This window comes from Maniola hyperantus, chromosome 8 (assembly GCF_902806685.2).
Source record: "Maniola hyperantus chromosome 8, iAphHyp1.2, whole genome shotgun sequence".
Classification (NCBI taxonomy): domain Eukaryota; kingdom Metazoa; phylum Arthropoda; class Insecta; order Lepidoptera; family Nymphalidae; genus Maniola; species Maniola hyperantus.
The window spans coordinates 9,260,020-9,278,183 of record NC_048543.1 but is presented as its reverse complement, the minus strand read 5'-3'; the positions used below and the strand labels follow the sequence as shown (position 1 = coordinate 9,278,183).

The window sequence follows — 18,164 nt, the reverse complement described above, 5'->3', positions numbered from 1 at the left end:
GATTTAGATAACTAACGATTATATTTAATCGTTAATTATAAACTATTACATAGTCACCTATAGTACGTACTACGTGACAAGTTGACATGACAATCGGGGGTGGGGACGCCCCGCAAACCCGCACAGCCCCTGCGCTAATCCGGCGCAAGATAACGCGGGTGACGTGCGGGTGGCTGGGGCGTCTCCCCGCCTCATACCCTGATTGCCATCTTGACCTGTTGCGACATACATTTTTACATAGTAGGTACATTATCTGGTACAAGTATCCATTATTATAGTTATTATTTTAACACCTCAACCATAAGTTATTGTTGTCTCAGTGTTCTTGAAACTTTTTCAACGGACTTTTACATACAATCAATTTAAATTAATAATCACTGAAAATGAACGCATTAAGCACTTATAAATATCAAGTAGTAAATATTAGAATATTACTGTGATCCCTAGAGTACATTTAAATGGCCTTAAAATTTGCGATAGCAATGCGCTTGCAGCAAAGTAGTATGAAATTATAAAGTATATCGGCATCTGCGTAGCAAGGTACAGTAGCTGGCAAGAAATATTATAGGTACATCGACCTTTGGAATGAGATTTGGGCTTTGTAGAGCGTTGTCTCTGTTACTCATATCTATGTAAAGTTATGTCGGTCTACGAAAACACTGCGAAACCACTATCTCTTTCTAATGGTCGACATACAATATTTTCTGCCGCGTACTGTACACACGACTCTATGGCGGCTGATTTGATTATACTCATATTATGTTACCTAAAATCTTGATACTGTCTTATCGGTGGCAAATCTTCGCAATGATGAGTGGAGGGCAATTTAAGACAACAAAAACGTTACATATAGAATTAATAGTTTACTGTACATAACATTCCTGTTGTTTATACATTACCCTAAGTGTCTTGAGCTTCGCGAACTTCCACATTACTTCTAATTTATTCATTGACTTGAAGTTAGTTGGGACATTTCAGAACAAACAAAGTAAGTACATGCATGATGGACTTTAGCATTGCACACTACTGTGTTTGCTGTGAAACGTCCTACTTTGTTTTGGATCTCTTCTCTTGCTTCTATATTTCTCTTCATACATCATATGTAAGCTGATTAATGAATTCAAAAAGCTCAAGTTATACAATCTCAACTTATGTAAAAATGATAGAAGTCCCGTGGGAACTCTTTGATTTTTTTGGATCAATACAGCCTATGTCTTTCCCCAGGATGCAAGCTGTATCTGTATACTTTTCATCAAAATCGGCCAAACAGATGGACCCTGAAAAGACAGACGGACAGATAGACACATTTTCGCATTTATAATAATACTAGCTGATGCCCGCGACTTCGTCCGCGTGGATTTACTTTTCGAAATCCTGCGGGAATTCTTTGATTTTCCGGGATAAAAAGTAGCCTATGTGTTAATCCAGGGTATAATCTATCTCCATTCCCAATTTCATTCAAATACGTTCAGCCGTTTTTGTGTGATTTGAGTAACAAACATCCAAACATCCACACTTTCACATTTATAATACTAAGTAGGATAGTGTGGATTAGTCTTCTAACATTTTTACGTTACTTTTACTTACATTGGTTGTGAATCTCATAAGTAGTCTTTTATTAAGTGAAAACTACTCTTTCTCAAGAATTTTTCAGACGCCAGGACAATCTGCAGTGTTGTTTCATTGTCAAAGAATAACGACTCTTTGTTGTAAGGTCAACCGCGCAATGATTCTCGTATTGCGGCGACGGATTCCATGTTCATGGAAAACTGTCTTTATAATCTATGGATGTCTTTACAGCCTTAGGCCTCCTACGCACTGGCGACCATGGTCGCCGCGACCTGGCCGCGGCGGCCAGTGAATTCTGGACTTTATATGGCAATCGCTATAGCCCCTACGCACTTAGCGGCCAGCGACCAGCGGCCACCGTTGGCCGCGGCGTCCAATTTGATGCCACGCGACCAGCGACCAATCGTGGCCGTCGAGAACATCACTTCTGTATTAAAATTCATCAGTGCTACCGCATCGGCCGCGGCGACCAGACGTGTAGCTAGCTACAGAGTGATTATTTTACAATGGCCAATTTCGACACGGAAAGGTTCATAATTGAAGTTGAAAATAGAAGAGGTTTATGGGATTTAGCATCAAATGATTACTCCAATAAAGTCCAATGAAGTCGACTGCAAATTTTTCGGCCGTCCACATGTCGCGCTTGCCTACGCACCGGCGACCATAGCCGCGGCGGCCTGGCCGCGTCTATGGTCGCCAGTGCGTAGGAGGCCTTATTGTATGGATTTATTGGAATGGATATATGGGTGGATAATATTTGGGGATTTCTTCAGAACAAGTTATGAGTAGGAAAAAGGTTTACATACTAATTTGCTTAGACTAGGTGACCCACAAATGTCTCTGTCATTTGTATGGGATTACGTAACAGAGACAGCCCTATACTAACTTCTTTCTGTGGATATAGTAATGTTACAATTAAACAATTAGGTATTATTATTTTAACTTGATAAAATAGTAACAAATCTTATACGTACCCATTCATAGTAAAAAAGCGTAGGCATCTATCTCATTTGTGTAAGGATCTGAGAGGTCCATGTAAGTAGGTAAGACTTCATAATTTAATTAATGTTATGTATAATGTACCTACTAGTTTTACTCAATCAATCAATCAATCAGCCTATTTGCGTCCACTGCTGGACATAGGCCTTCTCAAGAGCACGCCACCACACACGATCCTCCGCCTTCCTCATCCACCCACTTCCCGCTATCTTCTTAAGGTCGTCAGTCCAGCGGGTTGGAGGTCGTCCCACACTGCGCTTGCTGATACGCGGTCTCCACTCCAGAACACGTCTGCCCCATCGGCCATCGGTTCTGCGGCAGACGTGGCCTGCCCACTGCCACTTCAGCTGGCTAATTCGTTGGGCTATGTCGGTCACTCTGGTTCTTCTACGGATTTCCTCGTTACGGATTTTGTCCCTCAGAGAGATACCCAACATAGCCCGCTCCATAGCCCGCTGAGCGACTTTGAACTTGTGGACAAGGCCAACTGTCAGTGTCCACGTCTCATCGCCATACGTCATCACACTAGTTTTACTATTAAGATGTATTAAAATGTTTTTAAAAATGTTTTCCATTGTATGCTAGGAATTAAATAGTGTATCAAATATTTAGACCTTAGAGGTCTAAATATTTGAGAAATACCTACTCGTCGTAATGTTATTATTTTATCATATTACTAATTATGTAAATATTAGCAGACTCACCCGGCTTCGCATGGCTCGGCTTACGTAGGTACACAATCCATAATTATTATCTATACTAATATTACAATGCGTAAGTGTGTCTGCTAGCTTTTCACGGACCCTTTCATTTAACCGATTTAGATGAAACTTGGTATAAAGATAGCTTGCATCACATCACATATAATACTTTTATCTCCGAAATCAAATAGCTTCCACAGGATTTTTAAGGGACTATCCGTTAAACAGATTTTGTCAAATGGTACCTACAGACATAGCTTGCATCCCGGAGACGAACATAGACTACTTTTTATCCTGGAAACTGAAGAGTTCCCACAGGATTTTTAAAAACCTAAATTCACACGGATGAAGTAGTGGCATCATCTAGTAGACTAATATAATGTGAATATTATAATAAATCCTCGTTAAATGTTAATAACTAATGAGTCTAAACTCTAAATAATTAATGCGAAAACTGCTTTGAAAATTCACTGATGAATTTTAAAATTGCTAGCGAATACACAAATAAACGCGGATTGCGGTTTTTGCAATACTATTTAGAGAATTATCTGATTAATTGTTTGCAATATCAAAGTTAGACTTTTTCAATTTTTTATCACTTCACCTTCGTGTCCAAGTGCTGGCATGGAACTGAACTGGTAGGTAGCAAGCCGCCGCCGCTCCTAACGATGCAAGCGGAGACGAAGTATAAACATCCAGTGACAAGAATGCTCGGTCGCTTGTGCTTCGCAACTACTAAATGCCATGATATTAAAGTAATTATCATATGGCCACCATGGAGATAAAAGTTGATAAGGCTCTTTACCTATAAACTTCATCAGAACTGTATAGTCCGCGACAGGTCGAGATAGCAATCGAGGGTGTGCGGGGCGTTCCCTCCCCAATTTCCATCTCGACCTGTCTTTACGTATCCGTTTTATGTGTCCCGAAAAATTCAGATCTTGTAAACATTCTAAGGATTTTTTTTCTTAGAAAATACCTAAAGTCAAGTGCCCATAAGCAGTTAAACTTGATAAGTCAGCTCTGGCAAGTCAGGTGCACTCGCAGCAAGTCAATTTCTGCAAGTTCTTCCATTGAAAATTGCAGAAATAAACAAAGAATTTCACTTCTGCAAGTTTTATTGCTAGTGGACAGTTGGATTTTTGTGTTAGTTTGATAACTTAACAAAACTTGACTTACAAAAAATACAAAAAATATAAAGTGGTTAAATTATATTGGGTTTTTAACCGACTTCCAAAAAAGAGGTGGTTCTCAATTCGGCCCGTTTTTTTTTTGTTTTTTTGTCGACTTTTTTATTTTTATGTATGTACATCTATTTTTTCCAGGTTTCTGGACCGATTTGCAAATTTTTTTAATCAGCAGAGGATGTTAAGGTGGTGGTCCCATTTAAATTTCTGGATCTAACTCCTCAATCCTGATGCTGCAGGGTTACTGCCCGCCTAAGTTATCAAGATTCAGGAAGTGTTCATAGTGAATTAATATTGTAGGTACCAAAGCAACGATTTTGTGCTTGAACTCCAAGTCCCAACTCCTCAACCCTGATGATGTAGGGTACAGCACTCCTAAACTATAGTGATTCAGGAACTGCGGATGATTCAATATTATTTTTGGTGCCAAGCATAGACTGCAGTTACACCATTGAACTTCGGATCCCAACTCCTCAATGCTGATGCTGCAAGGTACTGAACTCCTTTTTTTTTTTTTTTTTTTTTTTTTTTTTCGTAGGAGGGGAAAATCCTCATGGACATAGTGCCGGACTCCTACCGACTAAAAACCCCTCCTTTCTTCAAGCAATAACGTTCCCGCCTTGTTGGCCTACCATTACTGCCGCGGTCTGACTCATCTTCCTTCTCTTTCGTCTTTCTCTTTTCTTTCCATTATGATTTCTATATAATATCTCTGGATTGTCACCCACTTCTTTTCCTCTTCCAGAATAGTATTTACGAGGCTCTCCACCCTAAACTCGTCTCCCAGCTCGTCCACGACATTCTTTCTTTCTACCTCAAACTGAGGACACCGGAACAATGTATGTTCCGTATCGTCTATTGGTTCAATGCAGTACATACATTTACTACTGTCCCTTTTTTTATACGCTCTGTGTACTGCATAAACACCCCGTGTCCTGTGAAACATTGTGTCATCCGGAACGTCAGTACACCGTGTTTCCTGGATACCCAGCTCTTTATATCTCTAATCAGCCTATGCGTCCATCGTCCATTTGCGGACTGGTCCCATTCTTCTTGCCATCTAAGCAGGGTTCTTTCTCTGGCAGCTCTTCTTGCATCTGGCAATTTTAATCCATAGCTTTCTGATCTTTCCCTCGCCAGGAGATGAGCTGGGATTAAATTCGCCAGTACGAGGGCAGCGTCGGTGGATGTTGTTTTATAGGCGCAGCAGGTTCTCAATGCCATCATACGCTGCGTGCTCAACACTGTCCTCCTGTGTGTTACCTTGTCCATGGCCGTAGCCCATATTGGAGCCGCATACATTATGGTGGACTGCATTGCTAGAGCTAGGGTCCTTCTTTTTCGCGAGTTCGGTCCACGTGTATTTGGTAGTATTGAGGTGAGTGCCTTAATAGTTTTTTGGGCTTTTTCACAGGTAGAGGTGGGTTTTATGTGTGTGTTGCCGCAGGTGAAGACGTACTCTGCGTTTAATCTTCTGTTGAAAATAATAGCCACCGTTTTTTCTGGAGCGATTTCTAGTCGGTTGTGGGTCATCCATAACATTATGTTATGCAGAGCTTCATCCCCTTTCCTAACTAGATCTTCCACATTATTGGCTGTCACTGACACTGCTAAATCATCTGCATAACAAATTAGTTTGACACCTTCCGGAACCTCCACCGACATGACATCGTCGTACAATATGTTCCATAGGGTTGGACCAAGGACTGAACCTTGGGGAACACCTCCTCCTATCTCGACTAGAACTCCCTTCTGTAGTTGAATAGCTCTATGATCTAGGTAGTCTATTATGCTATTTATTAGATATTTGCTTACGTTCTTCCTTTTCAGCATAGCTATTATTTTCGACCAGGATGCAGTGTTGAACGCATTTCGCACATCGACCAGGATTAAACCGTTCCATTTATTGTCTTTTTTTGCTTGTCTTGCGATATTAGTTACTTGCGTTATTGCATCTACTGTCGTTCTTCCTTTTCTAAAGCCGTACTGATTTTCCTGGAATCCTCCGTTTCTGTCTATTTCCTGTATGAGTCTAGTGTTAAGAAGTCTTTCGTAAGTCTTTGCTAGGACATTGATCAGACAAATTGGTCTATATTTATTAGGTTCCCTTGGCGACTTTTTTGGTTTGTCAATAAGGATGAGTTTTGAGAGCTTCCAGCTATCAGGGAACTTTCCGCTCTCTAGGAGCCCATTAAATAGCTGGGTAAAATAGAGTGGAAATTTTAGTATAACCTGATTTATAACTTCCGGTGGTATTGAGTCTGGGCCCGGGGCTTTTCCTTTCTTTATTCTGTCCGCAGCATCCTTTATATCCTTCACTGAGAACTTCAAGCCTTCGAAATCTTCATATTCTTTATCTATATATTCTCTTTTCAGTTCTTCACATTTTGATACTATAAACAGGTCACTAAAAACTTTCTTTTTCTCTTCCAGAGATAGGGTTGTCTTAGGATTAGGTAGCTGAAGTTGGCTTTTGACTATTTTATAGGCACCACCAAAAACATCCTCTTCTAACTCGTTGCACAGATCACTCCACTTCTGCACTTTTGCCAGAATTAGGGCAGATTTTAGTTCTTTTTTGCAGGCCTTGTATTCTTGTTCTAACTCTCCTCTTTTCTTTTCCTCTTTACATTTCTGGAATTTTCTCCGCCTCATTCTAGTTTCTTTTATTTTCACTTGTATGTCTTGTGTCCACCAGTAAGGTAATTTGTAGTTGTCATCGCATCTTATTTGCGGTGTGCTTAGCTTGTATGCTACTTTAAGTGCATTGTCACATTCTGCATAGTTTACTTCCTTTTTCTTGACTAATGCTTCAAAAGCCGAGTTAAATGCCTCTAAATTAGTTTTACCAAATCTATATTTTGGCGTGTCCTTACCCTTACCTTCTATGCTAGTAACTATAATTCTGTGATCGCTCATAGATACATCATCCTCTGAGACTGTCCAATTAATTTTGTCTGCCATCACGTTGTCACTTACAAATGTCATATCAATGTATGACTTACCGTTTGGGCGTACACAAGTTGGCACTAGTCCATCGTTAACAATATTTAGTTCTAAGGAATGTGCCCATTCCAGTAGTTCAATACCTCTTCTTGTCGTTTGGTTGCCCCCCCAGCATGTATGTTTAGCATTGAAGTCTCCTGTTACGATGACTTTATTTGCAGGGCACGCTAATACCTTTATGTCATGTTGGATATCACACAGGTAATTTACAAACCCATCAGTGGTACACTTGTTAGGACTGACATATACGCTATAAAGTGAAAAATCTCCAGTTTCGATACAGATAAAACAGCCCGCTGTGCGATATTTTGTCACGTGGTATTTTTTACTGTGATTTATTATCATGGCGCCTAGATCCTCACTGACATAGTGGTGCTGGTTACTAGCTTTGCATTTTGCGAAATTAGGTTCACTGAGAGCTATAAAATCGCACTTTTTTTCCGATGCCGTTACCAAGGCCATATCGTGGGCACTAATACTTCTATTTGCATTCAATTGAAGAACTTTGAACGCCATTATCTATTTATTACAGAGTCTTTTCGTCTTTTGTTCTGTCTGGCTTTAGCCAGAGCCTGCTGGAAACGCTTGCAGCTCCCACTACCTGATGAGTGACCTTCTATATTGCAAAGCGGACAGAAAGCTTTATTCGTACAATTTTTGGCTTTATGACCATCTTGAGCGCAAATATGGCATTTTTGACTTCTGTCCACTCCGGTGCATTTCGCTGCTATGTGATCATGTGCCCAGCATCGGTAACATTTAAGTACGTCTATTCTCTGTTGCGCTTGGCATATGCATAGACCTATCCTAATTTTGTTCATTTCTAGCAGTTCATCCGCGTCATTGCTTTCTAGCACTACTGTGGCAATCTGATTTCCATTTTGCATGGGTCTTAAGGATCTGACTTCTAGTTGTTCTGGCGATTGTACTATTTTTGTATCTAATATAGCTGTCCTGACTTCCTCCATGTCCGCGACACTGTCAATGTTTTTAATGTGTACAGTAGTTTTCGTCTTTTTCGTAAGCGTCTTCACTTTTTTGTTCTCTACTATGTCTTTAATGGTTTTTGACACCTCTAAAGCATTTTCCCTAACCTGTACTAAAACATCACCTTTATTTGATTTCCTGACTCCTTTTATTTGATCTAAGGCATTGCTTCCTTTTAAGCCATTTTTTAATTTTCTTAATACTTGTGCATATGAGTCCGAATCACCTTCAATAATTATTACTTCTTCATTCCTATCTAAATGCTTACTTCCATTTTGTGGTGTTATTTTCTTCTTTGCTCGCAGAAATATGAAAATCTCACTATTATGAAATATAACTTCAAGAATCTTCTTCATTACATCCGTTGCTATGCCTTGTGGTGTAATAAAGGATATTTCACTCATACTATATTTAACTGCTATTTTCTTAATTTCTTGGCATAGCAAATAGACGTCGTGTTGACTTCTTCCATCTTGCTTGGACGGATCATAAAACACGACAATGACTTTATTAGTCTTTGTCTTGTTACCCTCGTTAGCCAGTAAGGTTACCGACCGTTCTAATATATTGTAGCTGCCACCTTCGCAAATTATTGTATCTCCATCTAGTATTTCTGGGTATCTATTGAGTACTCTTTTTCCTGTTCTTGATTGCAACTTTGTCTGTTCTTCACAAAAGTATACAGCATTGTTACGTATATCTTTAAATATATCTCCATGGTCTACTTTCACATTTCTAAAGCTATCTGGGGTCCATTCTACATGTAGTTTTGTCATAAGTTGATCGTATTCCTTGATTTCTTGCTGATTTAGATCAAATTTCTTGTCAAAAGTATCGCTTTTTTTATGCATAGTGTTTCTCTCCTGCCTTAGTTCATCAAATCTTTTTTCATAGTCTTGTTTGACTTTTTCTATCTGTTCTGCTAGTTCCGAAACTTTATGTTCTTGAGATTTCCTATACGTATTGAATTCTTGTTGTAATTCGTAAAATTTAGCCATATCGTATTTATACTTAGTGACTGTTTGTCTGACTAGACTAGTTAAATCAGATGCAAACTTTTTGACCTCGCTGTGTACTTTTTTGTTTTCCCTAGTAAATTTTGCTAGTTCTTCCACTTTTGCTTTAATTTTCTTGAGTTCTTCTGAAGGCTCTATCTCGCTCGGCTGTATTATAGTTGGGCTAGATACCTTCTTTCGTTTTTTTGGACGTCTATCTTCTTCTGTCCTCAGTTCTTTGTTCGGTGTGCTATCTTCATCGCATAAGATATCAGCATCCATTGCTTCTGCAGAAACGTCACTTTCAGTATTCTTGTTTTCCAGTATTTTCGATTGACCTGGTGGTGTTCGCCGTAGAGATTCTCTTCTCGTAAATGGGTCTATAAGTTCTTCCAATTTTTCTCTCCTTTTCTCTTCCTCCAAATTTTCTCCCCCCTCTAACACCAGTTTTTCTGTCCTTCTCTCTTCCTCCTCTTCTCCTGACGATTTTGGTGAGCGAATCTTGCCCCCCCCAGAATACGTGGGGCAGACTGACGAAACGTCAGTGAGGGATTTCCCTTCCGCTGAGCAGTCGGTACCCTCCTGGGGTAGTTTATTCTGTCTTTTTAAATCCGCCATCAAAATATTTCCCAATTTCCCCCCCCCCCCCCCCCCCACGTTTGCAGTGCGCCTGCCGGGTTAGCAGAGTAAACCCCACTCCTCCCGCCAGCCGCTGCATCTGGACAGACCTTTTTGGCTCCACGTCGACCTCATCAGCTCAGCCCAGTACTGAGAATGCTGCGCACATACCACCCTCAGGAGTTTTTTAGTCCGGCACTCCAGCCGGTTTGCTAGTGTTGGTCCGCGCCAGGTATTTGATTTCCCTGGTTCCACCCATATCTGGGAGGTATTCCCCTATCCGCCACCCGGGGACGCGCCCGATGGGGGTACTAGCAACCCCTCACGGGAAGGTACTGAACTCCTAAGCCGTAATTCCCGAATCCCCACGGCTTAAGGTACTGAACTCCTAAGCCGTGGGGATTCGGGAATTTCTGATGGTGAATTGATATTTTAGGTATCAAGCAATGACTACTTACACTAAAAAGCTTAAAATATATCGGTTTTTTAAATATATTTTTTATAATAACTTTTCCCGTGGGCATTCACTAGTCGTAGGTATATTACATAACAAAAATGTTGCATAATTTAAAGTAGGGGTACCTACTTATACTTCCTATGGATATTTGCTTCCTGCGACATGCAGCACGCGCTGCTTGTTTTCTTTCCAAGCAGGAATTTACGGAATTGTTAAACAACGCGCCCGCGAATTGAATTATTTCTTTGTGTTTTCGTACGTGGTGATGCCGTATTATTTACAAAACAGCTTCTGTGAAAAATGTCATCAAACCAAAACAAGAAATCCCCTACTGACAGTGGGGGATTCACCCGTTTTGTAATTACCTGAGAAGATTCCTATGACTATTATTCATAGTAGTTATAAATATGATGTTCACTGAGATGACTTGTGAGGCACTTAGGGCGCAGGTTGCGAGAGGGACTTTGACTATATTGTATTCAAATTGCTATCAACATGTACGAAAAATTAAAAACCTCAAAAAGGATTTTCTTGGCTGTTATATTTGAATTGTCTATCATAATTCATAACCATAGATTTATTCAGTAACGATGATTGTTAATCTAAAATTATATCAATGTTTGTCTCTAATTTTTAGGTGGTAGGAATATATTTCTGAAGGTATATATTGCCAGGTTCAGTCGTCGGGGTTGGCAGCGGAATTTCTGCCGGAGATTCTTCTTAACCTTTGCCCCACCGTTACCGTAACCACTGCCAGAGCCAGGAATAGCGGGGCCGCTGGGGACTATGGCCTTATGTCACCTTCTATTCCAGGGTTTGCCCATAATGACCGCGCCGGGCATTTTGGTCATTGCAGGACTAGACTGGTGGCACCGGTGTCACTGCTGCCCAACACGGGCCTGTGCCATTTATCCAGTCTAGGCGATACGAAATGGCTACCTACCATTTGTCGGTCGCCAGGGTCTCGATTGTAGACCAGCAGGGGGTACCACGATCAGGTAATGTTGACGAAATGTTTTCTCGTCCAAAATTCCTTATTGCTTAAGACCAGTCTTCGAACAGTGAGTGTTGCCAGTGATGACAAAGATCTGAGACATCGTCGCTAACTATGGACCTGATAAGAAAGCTCAGAGTCACACAGCGGGCGATGGAGAGAGCTCTGCTTGGAGTTTCTCTACGTGATCAAATCAGAAATTAGGAGATCCGTAGGAGAACCACAATGAATTGCGACCTCGCACAGGAAAGCTCAGTTTTGGAAGACCCCCACTAGATGGATAGACGACATCAAACGAATTGCAAGGAACCTCTGAAATCAGGCGGCGCGGCGTGAGACGGTGGCGTGTGGAAGTCCCAAAAAGAGACTTATGTCCAGCTGTGGACTATTGGTTGATGATGATATTTTTGAAGTATAGTATAGGTATGATGACTATAAGGTAAATTTACTTAAGGAAATAAAAGTCAATATAGGTACTTTCAGTAAAATTTATTGTTCCATTTAGATATTAGGTACGTCAAAAATAAAATTTTATTCATAAAGAGATTCATATAGACATATAATATGTTAACCATCAGATTTCCAAATCTACTACACTAATAATATAACGTTTAAATATTTATTTCAAAACATTCAATAAAGAGAAAATACTGTTGAAAACATTTAACACATATAATTATTACTCTACTTACATCTAGCAACCTGGGGCAAACATCTAATAAATATATTCTATTTCAGCAAATTCAAAATAATAGGTATAATAATATCAGTTGTAGATTTGCCAAGGTAACTTAACACAAAAACTGTCCCTTTCTCAACAATACCCTGTAAGTAAGTCACAACTTTACCAGTTCTTCACCTTCCAAACAGTGGGTTTATGTAATACTTATAGTAAGATAATTATTATCAAAGAGGATCAAAAATATAACTCTTTAAAATATAATAGATTCTTGTAAACCTTACACAGCAGAAATGTAATAATCAGACTCATATGTTTTAGGAATGTGCGTAGCTTAAAGCTAAGGATAGGCTACCAGAGATACAAGCTAGAGAACTTCTAAACTTGGGGCTCTAACACCGATAAGTAAGTACTAAAACACTGAAAATTTAAGAACATCAAACACTGAACATTTAAATATCGAGTGACATTCGAGCATTTTGTTCCATGAGCTGACATGATGAATATAGTGCCCATTGGAAGGTTAATTTACCATCCAAATATTAACCTAATTGTACGTTAATTGAAATTAAAAATACGTAATGGCAAGGAATCGACAAACTTAAATTCAATCTCAACAAAACAAGAGATTAGGGCACAAATAATCTCTTGCTTCTTTTACTGAAATAAATAAACCACAGCAAGAGATTAGATCTCATAATTGCGGAATTTGGAGATTACTTCAGACGGCGGTTCTTGGTTACCTCCTCCCCAACGGCCCCAGAGCGCGGCACCTCCCTCTGAGGCTCGACGAGCGGCGGCATTGGTGGGGCCGAGGCTCGAGGGTCCCGAGGAGCGTCCCGACTCGTCTTCCAACATCCGGTCCTTCGTGTTGGGCTTGGACCAGTGCATGGATTGCTGAATGTGGTCCTTCATACCGAGCCACTGTTTGTAGCCGATGGAGATCCCACTCTGCCTCCACTTGTCATATAGAGCTCTCTTAGATGGATCACACAATGTTTCTTTTGCTTCCTGCAATCAAAAATAAAATAATTCTCTCTCATACGCACTTTATTCATTTTATTATTTGTATGGTTCAGAACAGGTTTAACAGTGGACTTGAAAGTCAATTGATTCCTATTAAGAAGATATAGGATTTTGTTCTTTGCGATTTTCCTGGGATTTTCCTCCTACGTAATTTCACAAATTAGGTAAGCGAAATGAACAAAACACTTAAGCAAAACTTTGCTATTATTAAAAAATCTTATACCCTACCTTTAGTTTTTGAAACTTTGCTTCAGCATCTTTGTCTCCATCATTCTTATCAGGATGGTATTGCAATGCCAGCACTTTATACTCTGCGATTATTTGATCAACCTGAAAAAAGGAAAAATATATTAGGATTAATTAGGAGCATTAATGTTCGATTTTTATAAAATAGTATCTTCCTATGGGCCGACTGGTCGCAATATTTTTCTTGCATAAAATACCCGCACGCCTATAATTTAAACACACTGATGATACTATACCAGAATCCCCCCAGCAAGTCCAACTCCCAATGACAAAATGTACAAAGTTTCATCGCAATCGGATCGTACATAGCTGTGTGCATACTTAAGTAAACAATTATTGTTACCTTCATCAATACAACTCAATGTTTTTAAATCTAATTTGGTACGTCAATTGTTATGTCAAATCAAGTTTTTTTGCTGCAAAATATTCCAGGATGTAGGTCAACACTCGCGGCCTCATAATAAGGTCACATTCAGAGAAATCAATATAAAATAAAAACTTTACCAAACAATTCACTTGAATAAATAGCAAACTTACACTGGAATTTTCATCACAACCCAGCACTCCATAGAAGTCGTCTTCAGGGTTTCTTTGATAATTTAATATTTCATCCACTCCGGTCATTTTCACGACCCTCCCTATCAAAACCCCAGTGTACACTGATGAAATTTGTCAATGTAGGTGTTGACTGTTGATAATATTTCTGCAACTGCGTAGATTGTAGAGTTGTTCAACCAATAGTAGAGTTGGGTCATGGGTTTGTTAATGCTTTTGTAGACCTTATTAAAAGTAGTGAAGGTCTAAAATAGAATAACGTTCCATCAGAAAATCTGTACAGCACATTCTCTCTCGTGTTACTCACACTACGTGTTGTCAGTTACACACACAAGCTAAGGAAACTCATAAAATGACAACTACTGTGGAATATACATGGTACATTGCTCACTTATTTAGCTTTAAATTCTATTTTCAACGTAGATCCAGTAATGTATATTAATAAAGTTGATAAACCAAACGTTTTCTAACGTACAATGTACCCTAGTAGGTAGTAGGTATGTAGTTGTAGTATGTTATTGTATAAAGTGAATAAAGCTTTTACTGCGCAGCTCAGAGTATTGAGATCAATAATTCAGCAGGCGTTTTTTTTTTAAATTTTGTTCAAAGTCACATTCATTTGCATGTCTATTGTAATTACATCATCATCATCATCATCATGATCAACCCATCACCGGCTCACTACAGAGCGCGGGTCTCCTCTCAGAGTGAGAAGGATGTTGGCCATAGTCTACCACGCTGGCCATGTGCGGATTGGTAGACTTCACACACCTTTGAGAACATTATGGAGAACTCTCAGGCATGCAGGTTTCCTCACGATGTTTTCCTTCACCGTTAAATCAAGTGATATTTAATTAATTAAAACGCAAATAATTCCGAAAAGTTAGAGGTGCGTGCCCGGGATCGAACCCGCGACCTCCGATTAGAATTCTTTTACAAAACACTGCTTTTACACAGTTATAACTCTCGACTCTAGTATCATAAGGTCGGATGTGTACTTCCGACCAAACTCACTTTTTTACATAAAGGTAATGAGCATTTCGGGCTCTTTCTGCCAAGCTGACACCAGTATTTATATCTCTTTTCGTTGCAAAGATAAATACATGCATAATGTCGTATCTGAACACATTCTAAAAATTTGGAGAACCATAATTATATTTTTTGACTTGCGTATGTATGCACCAAAGCAATGGAGAAAAATTATAGATGTATTTTGAGTTCGACCATTATGCTACGAAATAAGTTTATTTGTAATACTAGCTGGTACTGCAGCTACGCACTTCTGCTTCTAAAATATGTAATAATTTTGTTAGGTAAAATCACAACAGATGTTATGCTTCGAATTTTTGTATTAATATTTGGACTGTGAATCATTTAAGACTTTTTGCCTTGTAATATAAATAATTTTGCAATAAAATTCATGGAAGTAAGTTGAAATAAAGCTTTTTGTTTGTGACTACATTAAAGTTGATGTGATTAATAGGTAAGAGATCCATCCTATTTCACCAAAATTTTGGACTAAACTGCGGGAAAAAAGTAAAGAGCCAGAATAAAGCTGAAGGCATTTTGAAAATGTAGACTAGAAAATCTTTTAGGACCACGAAAATCACACCATGGAAATCTAAACATATATTATAATAAAACCCCACTAAGCAAAAAACCGTGCATTTATTGTGTTTTTTATGAATCACAGTTCAAATCATCAGTTTTTTTAATATGCATATGTTTTTTTAATAAAAACTGCATTTTTAAGAAACGCAAGTCGGCAGTTGAGTCAAATAAATATACAGAACCTGTCGCGTTGAACTCAAGGGATGTGGCGGGTTCCCAGACTGAGACTGACGCTTTATTAGAAGACGGAGAAGAAGAACGGGAAGGTGTCCTCATACCGTCTTCGAGTAGTCAAAAAGTCAAAAGTCAAATGATTTATTCAAAATAGGTAATAAATTACTCTTATTGATTGTCTGGTATAGTGTTAGATTGAGTACGCCCAGGCTTTACTTGGAACCAGTATCAGATGACTACTGCGAAGACTGGAGCATTGGGACACCTACAATAGACGATGTGGGACAAGCTGATCTTTCGTCGTGGCAAGTGCCTGCACAAGAACACCTTGCAGGGCCGCTAGTCATTGCGTATGGTTCATTAACAAAAACGGAAGACATCCAAGAACCTAGTCCAAACTCTACGGAACAGGAAGGTTCCTTTGGGGATGATTATATTGATACCATATTCAATGATATTGACACCTTACCTGAGGATGATGACCCCCCCAATCATTGGTGAAAATCCAATTAAGGACAAACTTTTGAAAGGCAATAGCTGGACCAATGTTATTCAAGTCGCCTTGAGACTGAAAGAAGAACCCAATCGGCAAGTTATAAGCCCCAATCTGGTTATAAACTCCAACCTACAAGTGCCACTAAACGGCACCCAAAGCAATCGGACAGAATCGGACGATGCAGCCGGATCATCATCCTCTGCGCCTGCGGGATGTACAATAGCTCCTACATGCTAACCAACAGAGAATGAAAAATATTACAAAAAAATTGCTACAGAGGCTGCACAATACGGCCTCTGTAAAGTGGTGGCCCCACCAAACATAAGGCCACAATGTGCTACCACAGGCTTTATTTTTTGCCCAAAAATTTATTGCCCTAGTTTTTAACGTAGCCTTAAAAAATTAGAGTACCTAATCAACCACTTCAACCCTTCTACTTTACCCGTCTTATAATCGACCGAATTTGATATTAATCGAGAGCAGAAATTATAAGGCACCTACAATATGTGATGATAGTGATTCTAACGAAACATACCTAATTATAGGAAGCTTTAGATTATGTTAATTTAAATATAAATGTAGTATAAATTAATTTATTAATTAAAAACTAATAAAAGTGAAAGTAAAAAAATAAAAAAAACTTAACTAAAACACGAAAAAAACAGTTTAAATAAGTATCTGTTAAAAAGAACAGTCGAAACAGAAGCAATGGAATTTTCAAGAAAGCAGAAAGTATTTTTTTTATTACAAAAGTGGCAATGCCGGATTTGACTAACAGTAAATCCTTATACCTGCGTAGTTTCTGCACCTTAAAAACGATTCATGATGCTACCAGTAGTGTTGCTACTTTAATGTGGTCTGAAAACATCAGCTGCAGCGGAAGGAATAAAACAGTATCTGTCTTATTTCATTAATCTACTAGAGAAGAAACAAAGTATTCTCGAAATTGTTGAAGAATTGACTTTGTGGTCTGATAATTGTGTCGGTCATAATCGGAGCATGATAATCGTTATGGTTTACTTATGATTATTATAAGGATTACCACACTAAAAGATGATAAATCACAAGCTTTATGCTAAAATGCAACATGTACCTACGTGGAGTAAGATGTAATCCATGCACAAATAGAAAAAAAGGGAACAGCTGAAAACAATGCAGATTACTAAACTAAGAGATTGATCACAGTTTACAAGAACATGCGAAGGAAACAAAACTTTTTGATAAGTTTGATTTGGCACTACAACATATTTTTAAAGACCACATCCCTTTACAAAGGTGATATATCAGGAGCGTTTGTTATATCAAAAAAAAAAATAAGAACGGCGGGGATTTTCAGATTTCGGAATATATTACCTGGCTACAACTAACGCAATAATGCTGGGTGTTATTATTTTATAAAAACTACTTTAAAGAAGACTTTTTTGTATTTCATTAGTATGTTATAGGTACATATAAACTTAAAATTCTTCCCCGCTTTCGCCCAATATACGACATAATGAGAAACCATTATCCACTGTAAAATATAACCAACTTTTGCAGTAGGCACCTGCTGACCTCCATTCTTACTTTACGTACCTAATCATTATAAGGAAAATCAGGCTATGTTGGCATGTTTTAGATTTCTATATTGATGTAACCGTCATGTATGCAATTCCACAAAAAATGTTTGGCCCACTGTAGGTTTCTAATTACTTTGTAATTTTTTTTTCCAATTTTTGGCCGTTGTTTTTAATTAATGGGCTTTATTTGTGAATTTGTAAATGTTATTTTCATTCATTCAGAAGTCACAAGGTTTACACGGATGCAATGGTCAGACTATCGGGCGAATGCAATTATTATGTTTCAGATCTAACTAATCAGTTTC

The 18,164-nt window shown here is 38.8% G+C and overlaps 3 protein-coding genes across 3 annotated transcripts in view; 1 reads left to right on the top strand and 2 right to left on the bottom strand.

The window, feature by feature from the left end:
• The window catches only part of PH4alphaEFB (prolyl 4-hydroxylase subunit alpha-1), a 43,723-nt gene extending 27,775 nt beyond the window's left edge, over positions 1-15,948 (top strand). The window contains exon 15 of the transcript XR_011237015.1: positions 15,930-15,948. The gene's annotated coding sequence lies outside the window, so the exon portion shown is untranslated. The remainder of the gene's footprint in view (positions 1-15,929) is intronic.
• On the bottom strand, positions 7,978-10,062 carry LOC138402689 (myosin-8-like). Its single transcript, XM_069500350.1, has one exon. It carries the CDS (start codon positions 10,060-10,062, stop codon positions 7,978-7,980), a length of 2,085 nt encoding a protein of 694 aa, XP_069356451.1.
• On the bottom strand, positions 11,986-14,158 carry jdp (DnaJ domain-containing protein). Its single transcript, XM_034971293.2, has 3 exons — positions 14,002-14,158; positions 13,447-13,548; positions 11,986-13,203 (listed from the first exon to the last, which is right to left on the bottom strand). The coding sequence occupies exons 1-3, from the start codon at positions 14,086-14,088 to the stop codon at positions 12,880-12,882; spliced, it is 513 nt and encodes a 170-aa protein (XP_034827184.1). The 5' UTR covers positions 14,089-14,158; the 3' UTR covers positions 11,986-12,879.
• Positions 15,949-18,164: the final 2,216 nt, after the last annotated feature.